This window comes from Prionailurus viverrinus, chromosome F1 (genome assembly GCF_022837055.1).
Source record: "Prionailurus viverrinus isolate Anna chromosome F1, UM_Priviv_1.0, whole genome shotgun sequence".
NCBI classification, from domain to species: domain Eukaryota; kingdom Metazoa; phylum Chordata; class Mammalia; order Carnivora; family Felidae; genus Prionailurus; species Prionailurus viverrinus.
The window spans coordinates 65,010,170-65,031,155 of NC_062577.1; the positions used below are offsets into that span (position 1 = coordinate 65,010,170).

Below are 20,986 nucleotides of genomic sequence, written 5' to 3' on the forward strand. Positions count from 1 at the left end.
TCCGACACAGGGCTCAATCCCACGAACCGTGAGATCGTGACCCGAGCCGAAACCAAGAGTCAAACGCTCAGCCGACTGAGCCACCCAGGCGCCCCACGAGTGGACCATTGAAACTGTATTTCTGTTCAACTACCTCCTGCAAGTACCTTGAGACCCCGACTCCCAATTCATCAGCCGTTCTCATGGTGCGGGGCCTGGGGCTCTCCCACACCCCTGCTTGTGCTCTCTGCCCAGCTGGTCGAGGCTAGGTCCCACCGCACTGTGTGCAGACCCCCACTCCCAGGCTCCCGTGGATCAAACTGAAACCCAGAAGGACGTACCCATCTACCATTCTCAGACCAGAATTTGAATAATTTACAGAGTGAGCCCCATCCCAGAGCTCCCATCCTTTCCCACGGGAGATATACTGTCACAGCATCGTTCCCGTCTCGTGGACACAAAAACCAGTGTCCAGAGAAGGTTAGTAACTTGTTCGAGGTCATCTAGCCACTAGGTAACCCAGGTAGCTTATGTCCAAAGCTAGAGGAGTTCCTCCCTTCTGTGACAGAATAATTCCTCCAAACTTGGAAAAGGTAAACGGACAAGTGCTTGTTCCGGGTGTTTTTTTTTTGGTATCACTCTGGAGCATCGTCAAAAGCTTGCTTGACAGCCACCGGACTCGCCTGGAGAATGTACCTTTGTTGTTAGTCTACTTGATAAATGGTCCACAACCAGACATTTACAGTTCCGTCCTATTGGTGGTTAACCCGCAGAAGTGGATAAAGTAATCGGCTGTTGTTGCCCGATACAGAAGTTAACCATAAAAGTGTTTCCGTTTGGTTGCCTTAGAAAGTCGACCAGTCTCATATGTAAATTAGTAATCTTACTTTGAGATTCCTTTTTTGCCTTGTTCCCTCATTAATGAGTTAAATCAATGTTTGTTTTTTAAGTTATTTTTAAGTTTATTTGAGAGAGAGAGAGAGAGCAGGGAAGGGGCAGAGAGGGAGAGAGAGAATCCCAAGCAGGCTCCATGCTGCCAGCATAGAGCCCAATGGAGGGCTTGAACTCACAAACAGTGAGATCAAGACCTGAGCCAAAACCAAGAGTTGGACCCTCAAGCGACTGAGCCATCCCGGTGCCCCTACATGTTCTTATTTTCCTTTTATTTTTTTTATTTTTGAGAGAGACGGAGTGTGAGTGGGGGAGGGGCAGAGAGAGGGAGACAGAATCAGAAGCGGAAGCAGGCTGTCTCCAGGCTCTGAGCCCTCAGCACAGAGCCCGACGGGGGGCTCGAACCCACCAACCGTGAGACCATGACCTGAGCGGAAGTCGGATGCTTAACCTGCTGAGCCACCCAGGTGTCCTGCATGTTCTTTTTAAATCTACTTGAGATCATATCCTAGGAGCTGTTCCCTGCCTTGCTCTTTTCGCCTAATAGTGCATGGCATGTGTCCCATCAGCATGGGACATAAAGCTTCCTCCTTTGATTCTGGGTCTGAACGGTGTCCCAGTGGGTGACTGCAGCATATTTACCCTGACGCCCCCTGGTGGACATTCACGGTGCCACAGGTTGGGACAACTAGTTAGACATCTTGAGGGAAATATAGATGTATATGAGCCACAACCCTCTCCATAAACTAAATCAATTCCAGGAATCTTAGAGAATTAAATGTAACAGTGAAGCCAAAATGAATCCCAGACTAATCAATTTTTCCATTGGAAGGCAACTTTTATTGCTTTTTAAAAACACGATCACACGATGATACTTAATTGTATACAACTTAAAATCAAAACATTAAAAATGAAAATCTCCCTCAATCCCACCACATAGAGTAAATTGAACATTTTCTTGTTTGTCCTTCCAAACTTCCAGGACTGAGATCACGTGGGTTGAGTAGGGAGTCTGGGCTGCGGTGCTAGCGTGCAGGGCGCCCGAGGGCCAGCAGGGGGCGCGCGCAGGTGTCCGCTCGCCCTTGGGACGACCCTCGCTCTCTCGCGAGCCCGGGGCGCAGGGGGCGGAGTCCCGATTTCTCAAAGTCTCTTTCCGAGGCGGGGAGTTGGGGGCGGGGGCTTGCGGGGCCTCCCACGCCATCCGTTGCAGGACCGGTCCCACTGCTTTTCCACAGAGGTCTCTGGAAGGACTGCACTCTAAAAATTGAAAAAAAAGGCAGCTCTTCCTGCCCAGGGTCCTCCCTGTGCTTTAATAAAATCACCTTTTGCACCTAAAAATAAATAAATAGAAAACAAGCAACCCAAATGTGGATGCATCCGCTCCCCTGAACACTGTGCTTCTCCAGGGTGACTCTAGAGGTGGCCGAGAGCTGCAGAGGACAGAGGGCCCCTTGGCGCCTCCCCCCTCCCGCTCTCCGGGCTCACCCCACCCCAAGGCCAGCATTTCCGCGTTGGGGGTTCAGGCCCCTTCAGGGGGGACATGAGGCCAGGAAAAGGTCCACAGAAGCACTGGGGAGACAGCGATTGGAGTTCAGGCCTTGACCCCGAAGGGAGAGGAGGACGGTACCAAGGTCAGGTGACAGTGGCGTTTCTGGGATACACCTGTCTCCCCCTGAGACCGCGGTCCTCTCTCTCCATCCCCGTTTTGTGTGCCCTCTGGCCCTCCGCTGACTTGCCTGCAAATAGGGACAACTACATCCAACGCGGGGTCACGGTGGGGATCAAATATGATAATGTTTGTGAAAATGGCATTTTAAACTGTAAACCACCATTATAAAAACCATTAGTTTTCAATAGCAAAGCGCTGTACGCACAGGGTTGTAATGTGTTTATTGTCGCGAACTGGGTCAATGAGGTAGAAAAACGAGAGACTGCCTAGGCGAGGGATTAGGAAGTCATGTCGGTCTAAGGAAAACTGAGACCTGGCGCCTTCTTTTCCACCCGGAAACAAAAGTGAACAGAGGCTGTTCTGTAAACATGCGAGTGCTTGCGATACAGGCTTTTCAAAGCCCCACATTGTACTTGCGACCATAAGCTGTTTTGTCTGAGCTCGCTCTCAGGTTTTGTTTCATTTATTTATTTACTTACTCATTTTTGAGAGAGAGCAAGAACGCAAGCAGGGAGGGGCAGAAAGAGGAGGAGGAGAGAATCCCAAGCAGGTTCTGCACACGAACCCTGAGATCATGACCTGAGCCGAAACCAAGAGTTGGACGCTTAGCCTGCTGAGCCACCCAGGCACCCCAGTTTCAGGTTTTATCTGCAGGGGGAAAAAAAAGGGGTGACAAGAGCTGGGGAAGAGAAGTGACTCAGGCATTCATGAGCCCTCAGGCTTTGCTGGGGGAGCTTAAGCGCAGTACAGAAAATTAACCCAATACCTTGAGGATTTCACTCGAGTCCAGAAACACAGAAAGGAATTCGAGTCGGTAATCCCAGGGCCACGCCCACTTCCTCTATGTTTCTCTTCTCTGTGCCAAATCCCTCAGCACTGACTTCGGGCTGCACCCATTTGCTGCTTTAGAGTTATTTTCCAAGGGGCGTCTGGGTGGCTCAGTCGGTTAGGCGTCCGACTTCAGCTCAGGTCATGATCTCACAGTCTGTGAGTTTGGGCCCCGCGTTGGGCTCTGTGCTGTCAGTTCAGAGCCTGGAACCTGCTTTGGATTCTGTGTCTCCCTCTCTCTCTCTGCCCCTCCCCCACTCACGCTCTGTCCCTATCAAAAAATGAATAAACATTAAAAAAATTTGTTTATGTTCTGATAAAATAATATATGCTAACTCCAGAAAATTTGAAATTCAGGGGAAAGGTACAAAGAGGAGGAAACTCTTACCCATAATCCCTTCACCTAGGAACGGCTGCTTATAACATGTTCGTGTTCTTCCTTTGTTCTAGTGTGCCTGTGCATTTTCTAAAGGTATAATTCACATGCTGTAAAATGCAGTTCAGTTGTTTTTAGGACATTCACGAGTTTAGCTGCCACCACTATGTAATTCCAGAACAATTCATCAATCTAAAAAGAAGCCCTGTACCCAGATCAGTCACTCTTCATTGACCTCTCCCAAACGGACTTGTGTCTACAGATTTGCCTGTTCTGGACATTGTGTGCAGATGGAACCACACAGGATGAGGCCTTTGTCTCTGGTTTCTTTCCACCTGGCACGTTGCCAAGGTTTCTCCACATTGTGGCGAGCACCGGCCCTTCACTGCTTTTGACGGTCAAGTACTATTGCATTGCGTGCGCCTCCCATGTTTCATTTATCCATCCAGCAGTTGATAGATGTTTGGGCTGTTTTCACTTCTTGAATGTTACAAATGATGCTTCTGTTAACAATCACATACAAGTTTTCATAGGACATAGGTTTTCAGTTCTCTTTGGGCGCACGCCCAGGATGTGGGATGGTTGTGTCCTATGGTAATTCTATGTTTAACTTTCTCAGTAACTTTCAAACTGTTTTCCAAGGCAGCTGCCCCATTTTACATTCCCACCAGCAATACACGAGGGCTCCAATTTTTCCACATCCTCTCCATGTTGTTATCCTTAAAAAAAAAAAAAAAATTAGTTATCTTAGTAGGTGTGAAATGGTATCCCTTATGATTTTCATTTGCATTTCCCTGATGACTAATAAAGTGGGGCATCTTTTCATGAGCTTTTTGCCATGTGTAGATCTTCTTTGGAGAAATGTGTATTCAGATCCTCTGTCCACTGTAAAATCCTGTTGTCTTTTTATTGTTGAGTTGTAAGAGTTCTTTATATATTCTGGATATTAGAACCTCAACAGATATATGATTTGCAAATATTTCCTCCCATTCTGTGGATTGTCTCTTGAATTTCCTGGTAATGTCCTTTGGACCACAAAAGTTTTAATTTTAAGAGATTTAGAGAGGGGTGCCTGGGTGGCTCAGTTGGCTAAGCGTCTGACTTTGGCTTAGGTCACGATCTCACTGTTTGTGAGTTGAAGCCCGGCGTTGGGCTCTCTGCTGTCAGCACAGAGCCTGCTTTGGATCCTCTGTACTCCCCTTCTCTGCCTTTCCCAGGCTTGTGCTCTCTCTGTGTCTCACTCAAAATAAATAAATAAACAAAACATTTTTAATTAAAAAAAAAAAAAGAGCCTTAGAGATTTAGCTCCTCCATTGAGTTCTCTGATCCATTTGGAGTTAGTTTTTGCATGATATGAGGGAAGGGTCCAAATTCTTTTTTTTCTCTTTTTTTTTTTTTTGCATCTGGCTATCCAGTTGTTTCATCACCATTGTTGAAAAGACTATTCTCTTGGGGCGCCTGGGTGGCGCAGTCGGTTAAGCGTCCGACTTCAGCCAGGTCACGATCTCGCGGTCCGTGAGTTTGAGCCCCGTGTCAGGCTGTGGGCTGATGGCTCGGAGCCTGGAGCCTGTTTCCGATTCTGTGTCTCCCTCTCTCTCTGCCCCTCCCCCGTTCATGCTCTGTCTCTCTCTGTCCCAAAAATAAATAAACGTTGAAAAAAATTTAAAAAAAAAAAGAAAAGACTATTCTCTCCCCATTGAATCCTGGCATTCTTGTTGCCAAAAAATTGTCCATAAATTTATGGGTTTACTCCCGGACTCTGGATTCTATTCCATTGACCTGTACATCTATCCTATACCAGAACAACACTCTTGATTACTGTAGCTTTGTAGTAAATTTTGAAATAGAAAAGCATTAGTCCTTCAACTTTGTTCCTTCTCGAGAATGTTTTGGCTATTCTGGGCTCCTTGGATTTCCATATGAATGTCTGGATCAGCTTGTCAATTCATGCCAAAAAGCTGACTGGGATTTTGATAGAGACTGTGTTGAGTCTGCAGATTCATTGTGTTGAATTTGGAGAGTATGGTGACATTAAGTCTTCCCATTCATGAACATGGGCATCTTTCCATTTATTTAGATCTTCCTTATTTTCTTTCAGCAACATTTTGTTTTCATGTACAAGTCTTGTACTTCTTTTGCTATATTACTTTAGTGCTTAACTGTCTTATTCCTTCTGATGCCGTTACTTATGGATGTTTAACAAGGATGAGCCCTTACCTATGGACGCTTAACAAGAATGAGCCCTTCTGTTAAGTTTCTCAAGATCCACATATGAGTGAAAACCTATGTGGATCCTGGGAAACGTAACAGAAGACCATGGGGGAGGGGAAGGGGGAAAAAAGTTACAGAGAGGGAGGGAGGCAAACCATAAGAGACTCTTGGATACTAAGACCAAACTGAGGGTTGATGGGGGGTGGGGGAGGAGGGGAGAGTGGGTGATGGGCATGGAGGAGGGCACCTGTTGGGATGAGCACTGGGTGTTGTATGGAAACCAATTTGACAATAAATTACATTAAAAACAACAACAAGAATGAGCCCTTACCTATGGATGTTTAACAAGGATGAGCCCTTCCTATGGGCGCCATCTTGTATCTGCTCTTTTCAATTCAATTACAGCATAGACATTTCCCCCAAGTTATTAAGAATCCTTCTTCAACATCATATTTTAAGGCTGCATGTTAGCCCACCGTGTGGTCACACTAACTTACTTGGCCATTCTGTTGTGGGCTATTTAGGTTCTTTACAATTTTCCCATTTTTAGATATTACTGTAATAAGTATTTCCATGTACCATGCTATGTCTGCAAGTCAGATTACCTCCTTCTAAGTACTCGCGCATTCTTGTTCTAACAGCCTTTGTTTCTACTCTTGTGAGGAGGCGTGAGACTCCACGTCACTTGGAACTCCTTGAGGCCCACTTCCCTTGCGATCCCACACCGTCCCCAGGGCCAGGCCTGCACCTTCAAGGGAGGCTCCTTCAGAAAGCTTCGCCCGGGGGCCCCCGAACACGGGCAGGTGCAGCCATCTTACTCCCCACCCCCACCCCAGTACTGTGTCCTAACCTCACCAGAGCTCTTGTTCCTGTGATATAAATGCTTGGCAACTTGTTGTATCTCAACAAGACTGTGAGGGCCAACAAGACAGAGCACTTTTATACCTCCAGCCCTTGGTCTATAGAAAGCCCTTAATGGGGGCACCTGGGTAGCCTCCATCAGTTGAGGGTCCGACTTGCTTTTGGCTCAGGTCATGATCTCACAGTTAGTGAGTTTGAGCCCCGCATCGTGGTCTGCGCTGACAGCGTGGAGCCTGCTTGGGATTCTCTCTCTCTCTCTCTCTCTCTCTCTCTCTCTCTCTTTTTCTGCCCCTCCCATGCTTTCTCTCTCTCAAAATAAATAAACTAAAAAATATGTTTTAAAATATTAAAAAAAAAAGAAGACCCTTAATAAATGTTTATTGAATAAATGAGTCAGGCAGAACACAGAGCTCAAGGCCTTAGACCAGAATAGGGGCCCTGGGTCAGGGAATTAGGGCCACTCGGGTTTTAGAGTGACCCACAGAGTATTGTGAGCTGGGAAGGGCCCCTGCGGTTCCCTCATTCCGGAGTTTTCAAACCTCTTTTATCACCACAATATGATGTAAGACATTGGATAGGGAGAGGAGAGAGAAGAAATGGAGAGGGAGGTGGTGGAAACTGAAGCCCGGTCTGGGGATTCCCTCAGTGGCCCCCGAGAGACCACAAAAAAACCAAGTCTGTAAAGATGATTTAACTAGTCCAACATTCTAATTTTCCAGACAGGGAAAGGGTGCTCTTGAGCAGAAGTGACTTGTTCAAGGTCCCACAGTTAGTGGCAGAGAAAAGGACTCAGAAGTGACTCCCATTCACAGAAGATTCCAAAACTGAATCCAGTGTCTGAGGAGCATCTTCGTAGCAATCACGAAGAATTTCACTAGGCAAGCATCTAGAATTCCACTAACCGAGCGCCATTGTTTAAACTAGTGTTCCCATGTAGCATTTTTTAAAATGTTTATTTATTTTTGAGACAGGAGGAGACAGAGCGCTAACGGGGAAGGGGCAGAGAGAAGGAGACACAGACTCGGAAGCAGGCTCCAGGCTCCGAGCTGTCAGCACAAAGCCGGATGCGGGGCTCGAACCCACCAACCCTGAGATCATGACCTGAGCCGAAGTCAGAGGCGTAACTGACTGAGCCACCCAGGCGCCCCTCCATGTAGCATGTTTAAAAAAAAAAAAATGTGTATTTATTTTTGAGAGAGAGAGGGAGAGGCAGAGAGAGGGGGAGACAGAGAATCCCAAGCAGGCTCTGCGCTGTCAGTGCAGAGCCCAACGTGGGGCTCGAACTCACTAACCGTGACATCATGACCTGAGCTGAAACCAAGAGTTCAACGTTTAACTGACTGAGCCACCCAGGCGCCCCCCTCCTCCCTCCGCACCACATTTAGCATATTTTAAAAGTAAAGTTAATTTTACGGAGAAAATGTGATGAAGAGGAGTGTGACAAAGTGAGCAATTGTGACAAACCTTACCGGGACATGCCGGTTTTTCTCTTCCAGTTTCTGGAGCAGGTGCACCCTTAACTTCCCGTAAATACTGATAATAGGGAGGCCGATGGGCGGATTTTTTCAGGTTTTAGTTCTGCGGGGGGCTTGGCGAGGCCCAGGCACAGTGGGTGTGGCTGGGGGCATGTGCAACTTCTCCTGCTAACTTGTTAGCCAAGTGCAGCTAACTGCACAGTTTGCTCAGTAGAGCCACCTTGCAAGTGCAAAGTCCCCAGCTTGGCGCGCATTCCGGGACCCCGGGGCCCGGCGTCTCGCTCCGGGCCCCACCCCCACCTCCTCCAGCCCCACTCACGGTGTCAACGACCCCGGCCAGGCCAGAGGCTCCCGAGTCAGGGCATCATCAGTACCAAAGAGGCAGGTCCCGGCACAGCGTTTGATGAGCCTACTCAAACCTCCAAACGCCTGTTCCCGCAAGCTGAGCACTGGTCCCGCCGAAACCACTCCCGAGGGGCCCCCTCCCGACCCCTGCGCGCTCCCCGGAGACTCCTTCCCCACGTCTGTGGCGGGACTAGCTCAGCGTCGCAGCCAACGCTGTTCTCGGCGTTCCCGGGGCCAGTTAGGACAAGTCCCTCGGCCGCTCCGGGGCTATAGGCTGGCGGAGAGTAGAACACCCCCGAACCTCCGGACACGGGCGCGCGCGCGCGGGTTTCCATGGCAACCATACCCGCCAGGGAGCCTCCGCAACACCCACCAGGCCCCAAGGACCCGGGTTTCCGGGGCCCGAGATGGTCTCTATGGTTTCGGCAGCCTAGAGGGGCCGAGTCCCCGGCACTTCCGGGAAGATGGCGGCGCACTGGTCGGAGGAGGCACGTGTTCCTGCGGAGAGGGCCCCGCGGTGACGGTAAGGGGCTACCGCCCTCCGCGACGGTGGCATTCGGAGCCCGGGCTCGGGAGCAAAGGCTAGAGCAGGAGAGTAGCTTTGCCCGGCGGGACCGCGGCGGGAGGGCTGGGATTTAAACCTCACGAGGAAGGAGGCTAGGGAGAGGGTAGCGGCCCTTTGGAACTGCTGTCAGGAGACTGGCCTAGGCCACTTTCCCAGAAAACTCAGGTTGACACGAGAGGAGATAGTTCGTGAAGGCGCGCTCGCAGACTTCACAGCGCCTGCGGCGCGCAGCCTGGGATCTAGTTGCTTCTGTCCACAGTTATCCATGGGCAGCGGGCTAAAGCAGCCCCCACCTGTGTCATACCGGCTGGACGCATTCTCACTCCGGGCGCTGCGTTAAGTGCACTGGGGTTGGAGGACAAAGTCCGACTCCGATTTCCAGGGCGAATGGTTTCTGCCACGAGGGAGAGGGTGCGGTAAACCTTTCGTCGGGAAGCACAGAGAGCCGTAAGAGATCGAGGGGGTGTTAACACCAGTTCTGGGATGTCTGAGATCCCGGATCCACGACTTGCCAGCTCTCTGATTTGGGCGGGTAGCTAAACTCCTCAGTGCCATTTCTTCGTTTGCAAATGATGGCAACACTTGCTAGTAGGATTGTTCGGAGGAGGAAATAAGATAATCTGCGTAAAGCAATTAGCAGCATGCCGGCATCGAGTAAATGTGTTCGTGTTAGATGTTTTTATTATTGAAATTTGGGGGCTGATACATCAGCGATAACTTCTGGGAGGAGGCAGAGTTTTGAGGTAGCCTTAAAGGCCCCAGTGTCTTTTTACCATTCTTAAAAATTCAAGAAGCAAGACAGAGCCATTTCTTCATTCAGCGCTTTTCTGTTGGGATTCTCGGAGTATCAGGTTTTCAGGTAATCGTCCTTTAATCGTCCTTCACGGTAAGAACGTGAACAGAAATGGAAGTCATTCTGAGTTTGTTTTCATACCTAACCAGACTGGTCGTCATTGTTTTTTTTTTTGTTGGTTTTTTTTTTTTTATGTTTATTTTATTTTTTGAGAGACAGAGAGCGAGCGGGGGAGGGGCAGAGAGAGTGGGAGATCTAGAATCTGAAGCAGGCTCCAGGTTCCGAGCTGTCGGCACAGAGCGGGCCTCGAGCCCATGAACTGAGATCATGACCCAAGCTGAAGCCGGACGCTCAACCAACTGAGCCATCCAGGCGTCCCTTTGTTGAGTATTCTTATAACTCACGTTAAAAGCCTCTCAACTTTGTTTTTACATGGTAATAAACGGTGGGAGATGTTGTCAGGCAGTGGTGAAGAGCAGGGAGTCTGCAGACAAGATGTCTGGTTGCCGTCTACACATCAGCTGTGTAACCTGGAGCAAGTTGCCTAACCTCCTTAGGTCTTAATTTCCTCATTTCTAAAGTGGGGAGAGTAATACCTTTCTGAATGCAGAGTACTCTTCCCGGGCTGGGAAGATTGAGTGAAATTGTCATGTGGTGAGCTCTTGGTACATTTCGGTATCATTACTGACACTAGGATTTGACTTTTCGACTTGCTGACCTCTCTGTGGTCAGACAGGGAGCTCCCCAAAGACTGGGCCTCCTTCCTCTGTCTCTGCCCCAGGTTCGGAAAGGAATTTTTATGAGAGCAGCCAGGATGGATTCGATGGGTGATTTGGGCACTTTCTCCTTTTCTCTTGAAGGGATGAGAATGATGTCGTCTACTCTGCTGAGGGCCTGAGCTTAGTGACCCTCCCGTCACCATGAGTGTCACGCCAGAGATTAAGAGTCGTGGGATGAAGTTTGCCGAGGAGCAGCTGCTGAAGCATGGATGGACCCAAGGTCACCCCCGTGGCGCCCCTTCCACATCCCCCCAACTTTCCGCCCAGGGGAGCGGCGGCGTCCCGGGCTACCCATTTGTAATCCGTGCAGCTGGAGGAGGAAAAGCTAGTTTAAAGGGAAATTTACAGGTGAAAATTCCCAGCTTTTCCAGAAAATGGAAGAGTGGAAGAAATATTACAGTGGGTCCGTGAGAAGGAAGTGGTTGGGAGGACTGGGAGAGGGGGGAAGGGGCACAACCTCTGTCCTGGAGGAAGCAAGGAGGAAAAGACAGCTTGAGCTCAGACAAAGGCAGGGACGCTGTGTGCAGAAATGCCAGGAACAGTGGGACTGGAGGGCATCCGCCCGGGACGGAGTGTAGCCAGCGCTCCGTGTGGGAGGGCAGAGTGGCCCCTCCCAGTGGGGGCTCAGGGCAGGCGGCAGAATAAACGGGTCGCTCCCCGTCCTGCAGGCAAAGGTCTGGGCCGGAAGGAGAATGGCATCACCCGGGCCCTCAGGGTGACGCTGAAGCAGGACACTCATGGGGTAAGACTGGGCAGGCTGAGGGAGGGCAGTGTGGATGGGAGAGGGGGACTCTGGGGACAGGGCAGGGACAGGTCCTCGGGGTTCCCACTTCTTCCTCTGGCAGGTGGGACATGACCCTGCCAAGGAGTTCACGGACCACTGGTGGAATGAGCTCTTCAACAAGACTGCAGCCGGCTTGGTTGTGGAGACTGGGCAGGTAGGAGTGCTGACAGATGGCCGTTGGACCGTGGGGGCCTGGGACACGCCTGTGCCACCCATTGACTGACACCTTCCCCCAGGATGGAGTCCGGATAAGGCATCTTTCTAAGGAGACTACCCGTCGTAATCGTCCCAAGCCCAACTTGCTGTATCAGAAGTTTGTAAAGGTACCAGGGGCTGGGTGCGAGAGGGTCCATCCTTTTTCCCCCCTCCCGGGCCTCCCCCGGGGCCTGAACAGTTGCTTTGCATGCCTTGCCTGTTCTGGGGACCACCCTAACGTCGCATTCTGTGACCAGCCTTGCCATTGCTTGTCTAGACTGCCTGGCCCTCGGCCAGGACTGAGGTCTGCAGGTCCCGTGGATCCTACCATCTGCTGAGGGGCGGCGATAGAGGGTGGGGGGACAGAGATGCTGCCAGAGCAGGGTGAGAGGGGATGCCCAGTGTGAAGGACTCCAAATCCAGAGGGGACCTGAGAGAGGATCTGACCCATCCTGTGTGTTGTGCAGTTGTGGCCCAGAGCGGGGAAAGTGGCTTGTAGACAGGACTAGAACCCAGGTCTGCAGACTCCTGCTTTCCAGCATACTGATAGAAGGGAGCATCTGTTATGTGCTATGGGCTCTGTGTCATGTAGCAGCCCTTTCCCCTGCTCCTCATCACTGTGGCCGTTGTCCTTTCTGCTGGATTCTGTCCCAGCCGTACACGCAGACTCCTCACCCCGTTAGTTCAGTGCCACAGAGCGTCCAGAGTGCTCTCTGTAACAGAGTTCACTGGGGCTCTGGCTCGTCCCTGACCTAGGAGGACAGTCCTGATGTGTCACACTGGCTCATGTGCCCCTGCAGCCTGGTCCTGTACTCACCCTTGTTGAGACCTCTGCACTGTTAGCCGGATAGAATCAGTTCTCAGGAATGTACCATCTTCTTTCACCTTCAGGGCTTTGCACGTGCTCCTCCCGCTGCCTTTCCCCCTCTGCCTGCCAACTTTTGTTTGTCTTCCGGAGCTCACCAAGGTCCTGAAGCTTCCCTAAATCCTGAAGTCCGCTTGGGTTCCCCTCCTCTGGCACAGGCAGCGCTTTCACCACGATGGCCTGTGTTCTGCCATCTTCCCTTCGCCCCACAAGTAGATTTCACGTGGGCTGGACCTCTCGATCCTGTTCCACTGTGTACCCCAACCCTTGGCCCGTGGTAGGTTTTCAGTCTGGTTAAATAAAACCCTGTGTGTAGGTGTGGGGGAGGGGTGAGAAGCACCGTCTTTACAGTTAGCACCTTGAGGACCTGCTGGTCCGGAGCGCTCCCTCCTCCCTTCCGCCCACTGTCCCCCACCCCCCACAGCTGCAGCCCACCTCCTGCCCAAGTTGGAAGTATGCAGCTCGCACACCTCCCTGGGGGTCTCAGGGAGCCGTATCAGGGACTGGCAGATTTGTGCCTATGGCTACCAATTCCTGGGGGGGGGGGGGGGGGGGGGGGGGGGTTCCAGGAGGGGAGAGGGATTGGCAGTGGTGTGGAGCGGGCTTTGTCCACCCCCATGGTCACTCCTTCTAGACGGCCACGCTGACGTCAGGTGGTGAACAGCCAGACAAAGACGTGGAGAGCCACAGTGATGATGACAGCCAGGGGTCCAAGCCTCCAAAGATGTGAGACCTCATTTCAGTGGTTGGGGGGGGGGGGGTGCGGGAGGAGAGACGTTTGAACCTCCAGAGAAGGCACCAAGTCTCGTGCCTGACTGGGCTGCTTCGGGTGGAACCGCGTTGTACTGATCTTTGCATCGCCGGCACCTAGAAAGTGCCAGGTCCCGAACAGGAAGTCAGTGTTGAAGGAATGCCTTAGAGGGCAGGAGAGGGCAGGCCTTTCCACGAGCTCTGTGTGTAATTCTTGATCCCCCCACCCCACAGTCTGACCGATGAGATGCTGCTCCAAGCCTGTGAGGGGCGAACAGCACACAAGTGAGTAGTGTTCGGCTCCCCGGGCTCCCTGCCTTCCTCCCTGTCGCAAGCCCACCCTAGAGGATGGTCTGCGCCACTCTGTACTCTTCCCACCCCAGGAGGAAGGGTTCCAGCTGCCCGCAGGCAGCTCCGCGGCACGTGGGGGGGCTCAGTCACTTAAGTGTCCAGCTCTTCATCGTGGCTCAGGTCGTGATCTCACGGGTCATGAGATCGAGTCTCACGTCGGGTTCTGTGCCAACCGTGTGGAACCTCCTTCTCTCTCTGTCCTTCCCCTGCTCATGTGCGCCTTCTCTCAAAACAATAAACGTTGGAAAGAGAGAGAGGCAGCTTCTCCCCTGCCAGTTCTGCACACAATCTCAGGACTAGGCCTGCTCCCCCATACCTCACTCCGACCCGGGCCTCCATGTGTTTCAGGGCTGCTCGTCTTGGGATCACGATGAAGGCTAAGCTCGCTCGGTTGGAGGCCCAAGAACAGGCCTTCCTGGCTCATCTCAAAGGCCAGGACCCCGGGACCTCTCAACTACAGTCTGAGAGCAAGCCCCGCAAAAAGAAGAAAAAGAAAAGAAAGCAGGAAGGGGAGGAAGAGGCTACGGCAACTGATGGGGATGCAGGAGAGGAGTGCCCAGAGGACCCAGGCCAGAGCACCAGGAGAAGCCAGAAGAAGAAAAGGCAACAGCGAGAAAAGGCGGTTGCAGATGAGACAGGGGGCACAGCTGGCAGAGGCGGGGACGGGGAGGCCACAGGAACAAGTGAGCTGGGAGAGTGGAAGAACGGGGAGCAAACGGATGAGCCCTTCGGGAAAAGGAAGAAGCGGCGGCACCGAGCAGAGAAGGTGGGGGTGTCGGGTGGAACAGGAGGCATTGGGCCGGAGCAGGCGGAGAGCGGGGCGCACGCGGAGCCGGGCAGCAGACGCGAGCAGAGGCGGCAGCAGCAAGACTTGGGTGCAGAAGCCACGGCCCGGGTTGCCGAAGACAGCGGGGCCCAGGAGGCAGCAAGCAGAAGGCACGTTGACGGGAAAAGCAGGAGAAGCAAGAAGAAAAGGCAGCGGCCCCAGGAGGAGGAGGATGTAAGGGAGGGGGAGGGGGAGGGGGGCAGAGCTGGAGTCAGCCCTGATGGGAGAACAAGGAAGGAGAAACAGAAGAAAGACTGAAGGGCAGGTCAAGGCGGGGCTCTACAGATTCCTTTTCAGGACTTGAAGTCTGAGACCCCAGTGGACGAGGGCTCCTGCGCCCTCCCCGTGAGGAGTCCCTCCCAAGGAGGAAGCCGAGTGCCGGAGCACCAGCTGCTCACAGGACGGTGTGGGCAAGTGCTGGGGACTGTGGGGACAGGAAGGCAGAGGCCCTCTGGAGGGGCACCCTTGCTGAAGGCAGATGCAAGTGTGGGCAGAATGGACTCCAGCCCATAGCCTGCCAGTGTCAGCACTAGAAAAAATGGTTAGCTTGGGCTCCGGGCCGGGTCAAGTCCTGACTGGCCTCTCCACCCCCCGCCTGCTAACATCCTAAATACAAATTCGCTTCCTGAGATGCCTCTGAAGGGATTTCTTCTGTTCACCTCCATCTTGCTACCCTGTTAGTGGACGGAGAAAGCTCAGAGAACCTCACTTGGGTTTTTTTTCAGCACCTGAAAGTCCATTTCCATTGCCCTCAAATGCCACGGCCACCTCCCTTGCCTGCTCTGTTCTCCCAGAAAGGTGGCGCCATGTGTCATTCAGTTTGCTGTCCGGCTCCTGCCACCCAGTAACTTTTATTGCCAGAACAGCTCCCAGGACCCCACGGCGCTGGGAGGGGGGCGCTAAGTCTTTGTTGGGAAGGACGCCCGCCCGTCTCCCCTCACTGCAGACGGTAGACACACTCCGTGTCAGGGTAGGGCGGCAAGCTCAGCTGGTACTTCTTTTCCAGAGCAGGAGGCACGAAACGACCTCCCAGGTAGTGATAGCGACCGGTGAAGTGGCTCGCAGACTTTTTGGGTGCAGTCAGGGAGATGAGCAAGTCTGGCTGGATCCCTCCAGAATTTCCCTTCTCCACGTCCCATCCTGAAAAGAGGGTGTATTCAGGGAGAGAGAAGAGAGCAGGTGTCCATTCTTCCATACTTTGTTCTGCCCCTGTCCTGAACGAGGGGGGCCCCGTGTCTCCGCCTGGGGAACCCGCATCCTTGGAGCTCCATGGCCATGGCCTCCTAGGCTTTGGTCTCTTGGGTCCAGCACACAAAAGGTGCTCCCGGCCTGCCCCCTGGCCCTTTTGTGGAATCCCAAAAGCTGTGTTCTGCCCCTTTACGCTCAGCTTGTTTAGAGCTTGGTCTGAGCCTTGGAAGAATGAGGACTCCTGGGTACCTATCTCAAGAAAGGGCAGGACCCAGGCCCCATCCCGCCCAAGCTCCTCGGACCCCGCACCTGAAGGAATGTCGATACTCGCAATGGGCACGGTGAGCCCGCTCAGGACGCTCAGGATGCTCCGGAATGGCTCCCGGACGTCCCCTTTGAAGCTGAAGCCGAAGATGGCATCCACTACCAGCTCGTACAGTTCGTCGATCAGCATGGGCTGTGGTGGAGCAGGGAGAGGAGAGGGTGTGGGAGCCCCTGACCGGACAGGGCTGTCCCCTGCACACGCCACTCAGGGGCACACGGGTCATTTTCTCTCCCTCAGAGACTTCGGTGCAAACTGGTCAGTGACTTAGACCAAGCCGAGTCCACACGTGGTTTCTGTTCCGAGTGCCCGTCCGCCTGCCTGCCATTGGGGCGGGTACAGGGTGGGGCCGCCTGCAGCTGGAGGCAGGACAGACCCCTCGCTTTCCCTGCAACACCTCAGTCTCTTCACCTGTGAAATGCGTTAAGAAATTTAAAAAGCAAAGTTCTTATGTCCCATCCTTAGGTCCATGTCCCTGCAGAAAGGGCTTAGGATGAGGCAGTCACATCAGCCCCTTCTCAGGGGGTTACTGCCTGCCGAGCAGGCCCTGACCTCAGAAGTCAGAGGGAAAGGTGTGGCCATGGATGTGAGAGGCGGCCTCGGGCACTGCTGGAGCGGGGGCAGGCTCTTCACACTGTTCCTGGTCAAACGGTACACTTAGGCACCTGTGCGGGGCACTTCCCCACCTGCCCGGAGTCTGTCCTCCAGAGACGTGGGCGGGGGAGCTCAGCCTGGAAACAAGAGGGGAGAGCACAGCCACCTACCTCCGGGGGCATTTCACCAAGGAAGGGGATGTCCATTTTCTGGCACTGGGTCACCAGTGCACCGAAGAGTGGCTTGTTAGGCCTTTTGGGGTAATAGATGGTTGGCTGGTAGCCCTAGGGGGAAGGAGAGGGGTCGTTCAAAGTCAGACCTCGGAGCCCCCCGCCGCCCAGCCCTTCCCCGATACTCACAAACAGCTTGAGGTGCCGGGCACAGACCAGGCCGTCTCCTCCGTTATTCCCGGGCCCGCAGATGACCAGGACCGTGGGGGGGCTCCGGGACATAGACTTGGGGGGATAGGCCTGGAGGCGGAGTCAGGGGGCGTCACAGGGGCCCTGGGCGGCCCCAGGCCGCCCCGGGCCCCCCCCCCCCCCCCCCCCCCCCCGGGCTTGACCGGCGCCACCGACCTTGGCTATGGCTGTGGCGCAGCTCAGCCCCGCCAGCTCCATCAGCTGGTCCACGCTGAACTGGTACTCGTTGAACAGCTCCTCGTCCACGGCCTGGGCCTCCTCCTGGCTGCGGACACCCACGGCCTGAGTCCCGCCCCAGGGCGCTCGGAGCGCGGGCGCGCGGCCGCCCCAGTCCCGACCCCCGCCCCCGCCCCGGAGCGAGCCCGCCCGAGCCTCGCCTACCTCAAGTACTTCACCGCCGGGCTCGCCATGAGCGCCGGGTCCCCGCGGCCGCCCGACTGCGGCCGCCGCGTCCCCCACCAGGCTGGCCTCGCGCGGCAGACTCCGACCGGGCCCCGGACGCGCTGCAGGTGCGAACCGGCGGCCAGCAGACCGAACCCCAGCAGCGCCCGCAGGGCCCTCATGGAGCTCGCGGCGCGCGCCCCTCCCGCCTCGTCCGGCGCAGGCGCGGCGCTCGCCCCCGCCCCCTGGAGGCGGGGCCTCGGCTCGTCCCGCCCCCTCGCGAGAGCGCGGACGCCTGGCCTCGCGTTCCCTGGGGGCGGAGCGCTTCGCTCGCAGCGGTGTGGGCGGTGGCTGGTCGCCTTGCCGGTCCTGCCCAGAGGGCGGTCCGGGCACGTACCAGCTGCGAGTGCATGTGGCACGTCTGGTGTCAGTGCCCTGCGAGTACGCGCTCCACGGGCGCCAGCGCTTGCAGAGCCGGCCACCGCGCCCGCGACGCGGCGCTCGGTAAATTGGGCTAATGTTGTCACACGGCAAGCGGTTCCCAACGCGGGATGGACTGCTCCGGCTGGAAGAGCAGTACTCGAGAGACAAGTGATGGTGGGAAACGAAGGTTTGCTTTATTCAGGAAGAGAGTGCACTAACACCCCAAAAGCCATCTTCCCCATCCGCCCAGCTGAGGGTTTAAAAAAAACAACGTTTTTTTTTAATCTTTATTTTTGAGAGAGAGACAGAGACAGAGTGAGAGCAGGGAGGAACAGAGAGAGAGGGAGACGCAGAATCCGAAGCAGGCTCCAGGCTCCAAGCTGTGAGCACAGAGCCCAACGCGAGGCTCGAGCCCACAAACCGTGACATCATGACCTGAGCCGAAGTCGGAGGCTTAACCAACTGAGCCACCCAGGCACCCCAAGCCACAGGGTTTTAAACGGGAGGGCGGTGCCAGAAACGTGGGGGCTGGTGCAAAGGAAGCTGGTGCCTGGGCCCTTAGTCGTTTGTGGTCATGATCTTGGGCAGGCCTTACCTCCCGGAGAGCCTGATCCCTCATTCCTCAAGGCCAGTGGTCTAATCCCTAGGAAAGTAGGTGTTCTGCTACAGACCAAGGGACTTAGGTCAGCAAGCAAGGAGCCCCTAAGCTTGAAGTAAGTTAACCCTTAAGAGTGGTTGCAGTGCTGTTTACAGTATAATTTAAGACCCCTCTCCCAAATACATTAGCTGCCCCTACCTCTGCTTACCAGGATAGCATGCTTCATTTCTCTAATCATACATAATACTTGTTCCCTGTCATCAACATAATAGCTATGGAAATACAAAGTTATAAACCTTAAATAGGTTGAGAGTGTCATGGTTAAAAATGTAGTTGAAACCATAGACTCCAGATTCCAATAACATATCAAGAAACACCTGGAGGGGAAGACTGCAATTTGTACCCAAGAGGTTTTAAGAACGCAAATACAAAAATAAAAAAATAAAAACTAAAAAGAGGGGTGCCAGGGTGGCTGAGTCAGTTAAGCATATGCCTTTGGCTCAGATTGTGATCTCAAATTTGGTGAGTTTGCCGCTGTCCTCTTCAGATCCTCTGTTCCCCTCTCTCTCTGCACCCCCACTCAAAAATAATAAATAAAATAACTAAATAAATAGAATGCAAACACACACTCTCACATACTTAAGCGGCGGAGTGTGGGGGGGGAAGTCTTGGGGATAACACACCAGTTACCACTAAGACATTAAGATAAAGTAATTAACCAGGTGAAGGTCCTGTTTCCATGTTATTTTTCTGTGCCATGAATTGTATCCTGGCTAGTTCACTGAGAAAGGCAACAACTCCCCCTGCTTTTAATTACTCTTCTGCTATTCTCCTTTTGAATTCTAAAAGATTTATCATCTCCTGTAAGATGTACCCTTGTCCCCAGCTATGCTCGTTTATACACGTTTGTTGTATGTTGGGGAGCCTGGGTGGCGCAGTCGGTTAAGCGTCCGACTTCAGCCAGGTCACGATCTCGCGGTCCGTGGGTTCGAGCCCCGCATCGGGCTCTGGGCTGATGGCTCAGAGCCTGGAGCCTGTTTCCGATTCTGTGTCTCCCTCTCTCTCTGCCCCTCCCCCGTTCATGCTCTGTCTCTCTCTGTCCCAAAAATAAATAAAAAAACGTTGAAAAAAAATTAAAAAAAAAAAAGAATTTATCAGACTGCATTTGCGGTGGAAAATTGTTTTTGTTAGACTGTGTTTGTGGCTGGAAATTGGGTTTTTACATCTAAATTGTAATGTACCTTACAATTGGATAATCTTATGCAAGACCTCATTCATTTTATACCATCACCAGTATGTAGAAGTCCTTCCCCTTTTTGTTAGGATCTCTTTTTTTGTTTTTAAGTAATCTCTACACCCAACATGGGGCTTGAGCTCATGACCCCGACATCAAGAGTCACACGCTCCACCAACTGAGCCAGCCAGGTGCCCCCTGAAGATTTATTTCTGAAACACAATATGAAGCATGCTTTTTTGACAGAGAACATTTGAATACTTACATGTGCCACATGCTAACATGAATCAGCTCATTGTACCCTTGCAGCAACCCTGTTATCGTTCCCATTTCACAGAAGAGCAAACTGAGGCTTCAAGGTGTTGAACCACGTGCCCGATGACACAGCGGTAGCTGTTGGTGGAGGGGGAGCTAGGGTCCAAACAGCCTGACCTAGAGTCTGCACTCTAAGGCATTATTCTGTACTGAACTGCCCTCTCTGGTGTGGGAATAGGTAATTAAAGGGTTGTCATTGCTATCTTCATTCTGATGAGATGTTAAGTATAGGACAGTGACACAAGCATATCTCACCCCATGTCCCCAGGAAGTGGAGCCGAAGACCTACTCCATCCTATTTCTGCTTCCAGGCTTCTAGAGTTTTCTTTGAGAAATGCCTTCAAAACCAATTTATTAAAGGCTCATGGATCGAGCACTCCTGAGTTCCGGACGCTTACACATTTCACCCTGTCGATCCTACGATGCATTTTTATCCTCGTGTTATAGATGAGGACATTGACTAGCACAGAGAGAAGTCATTTTCCTAAGATAATACAGCTATTCAGTAGTAGAGTCAGTGACGGTTGACACGGGGTTGGCCTGACCCCGTGGTGATACTCCCGTGTGGCAGCTGCCGCCGCAACTCTCCTTTCTTCCTTCGGCAACAGAACCCCGGAGTGTTATGTGGCCACACGGCTGCCCGGCTACACACTACATCTTCCAGTCTCCCTTGCAGCAGCCGGGCATGTACATGTGACTAAACTCTGACCAATGAGGTCCGAGCAGAAATGACTTGAAACTGCCAGATGGCACCTTCGAAAAAACGCAGGTTTTCCTCCACTTCCTTTTTCCTTCTTACCGGCAGGAATGAAGGTGCTGTGCCGTGGGTGGGGCAGCCAGTTTAGGACCTGGCATGGGAATGCTCTGTTGGGGGCTGCAGAGCGTCCTGCCTGACTCCCTGAGCTCCAGGAAGCCACCGCCTCCATGGGGACTGCTTACGTGAGACAGGAGTAAAGTTCTCTCTGTTTA

General features: G+C 52.9%; 2 protein-coding genes and 1 long non-coding RNA gene across 5 annotated transcripts; 1 reads left to right on the forward strand and 2 right to left on the reverse strand.

Moving 5' to 3' along the window:
* Nucleotides 1-1,982: 1,982 nt before the first annotated feature.
* On the reverse strand, nucleotides 1,983-9,028 carry LOC125155543 (uncharacterized). Its single transcript, XR_007148262.1, has 3 exons — nucleotides 8,285-9,028; nucleotides 3,756-4,462; nucleotides 1,983-2,201 (listed from the first exon to the last, which is right to left on the reverse strand). It is a non-coding gene; the product is annotated as an uncharacterized LOC125155543 (long non-coding RNA).
* On the forward strand, nucleotides 9,019-15,172 carry LOC125155540 (G patch domain-containing protein 4). Of its 3 annotated transcripts, none has more exons than XM_047840970.1 (8): nucleotides 9,019-9,158; nucleotides 10,854-10,992; nucleotides 11,441-11,514; nucleotides 11,618-11,710; nucleotides 11,793-11,879; nucleotides 13,251-13,342; nucleotides 13,601-13,651; nucleotides 14,066-15,172. In XM_047840970.1, the coding sequence occupies exons 2-8, from the start codon at nucleotides 10,914-10,916 to the stop codon at nucleotides 14,799-14,801; spliced, it is 1,212 nt and encodes a 403-aa protein (XP_047696926.1). In that variant the 5' UTR covers nucleotides 9,019-9,158; nucleotides 10,854-10,913; the 3' UTR covers nucleotides 14,802-15,172. The 3 variants fall into 3 exon arrangements, with proteins under 3 accessions (XP_047696926.1, XP_047696927.1, XP_047696928.1); XM_047840971.1 differs by lacking the exon at nucleotides 9,019-9,158 and adding an exon at nucleotides 9,202-10,059; XM_047840972.1 differs by lacking the exons at nucleotides 9,019-9,158; nucleotides 10,854-10,992; nucleotides 11,441-11,514 and adding an exon at nucleotides 12,643-12,893 and having other exon boundaries at nucleotides 11,662-11,710.
* Nucleotides 15,173-15,375: 203 nt separating this feature from the next.
* NAXE (NAD(P)HX epimerase) lies at nucleotides 15,376-17,675 on the reverse strand. Its single transcript, XM_047840974.1, has 6 exons — nucleotides 17,448-17,675; nucleotides 17,223-17,331; nucleotides 17,007-17,117; nucleotides 16,818-16,931; nucleotides 16,041-16,188; nucleotides 15,376-15,683 (listed from the first exon to the last, which is right to left on the reverse strand). Exons 1-6 carry the CDS (start codon nucleotides 17,627-17,629, stop codon nucleotides 15,481-15,483), a joined length of 867 nt encoding a protein of 288 aa, XP_047696930.1. The 5' UTR covers nucleotides 17,630-17,675; the 3' UTR covers nucleotides 15,376-15,480.
* Nucleotides 17,676-20,986: the final 3,311 nt, after the last annotated feature.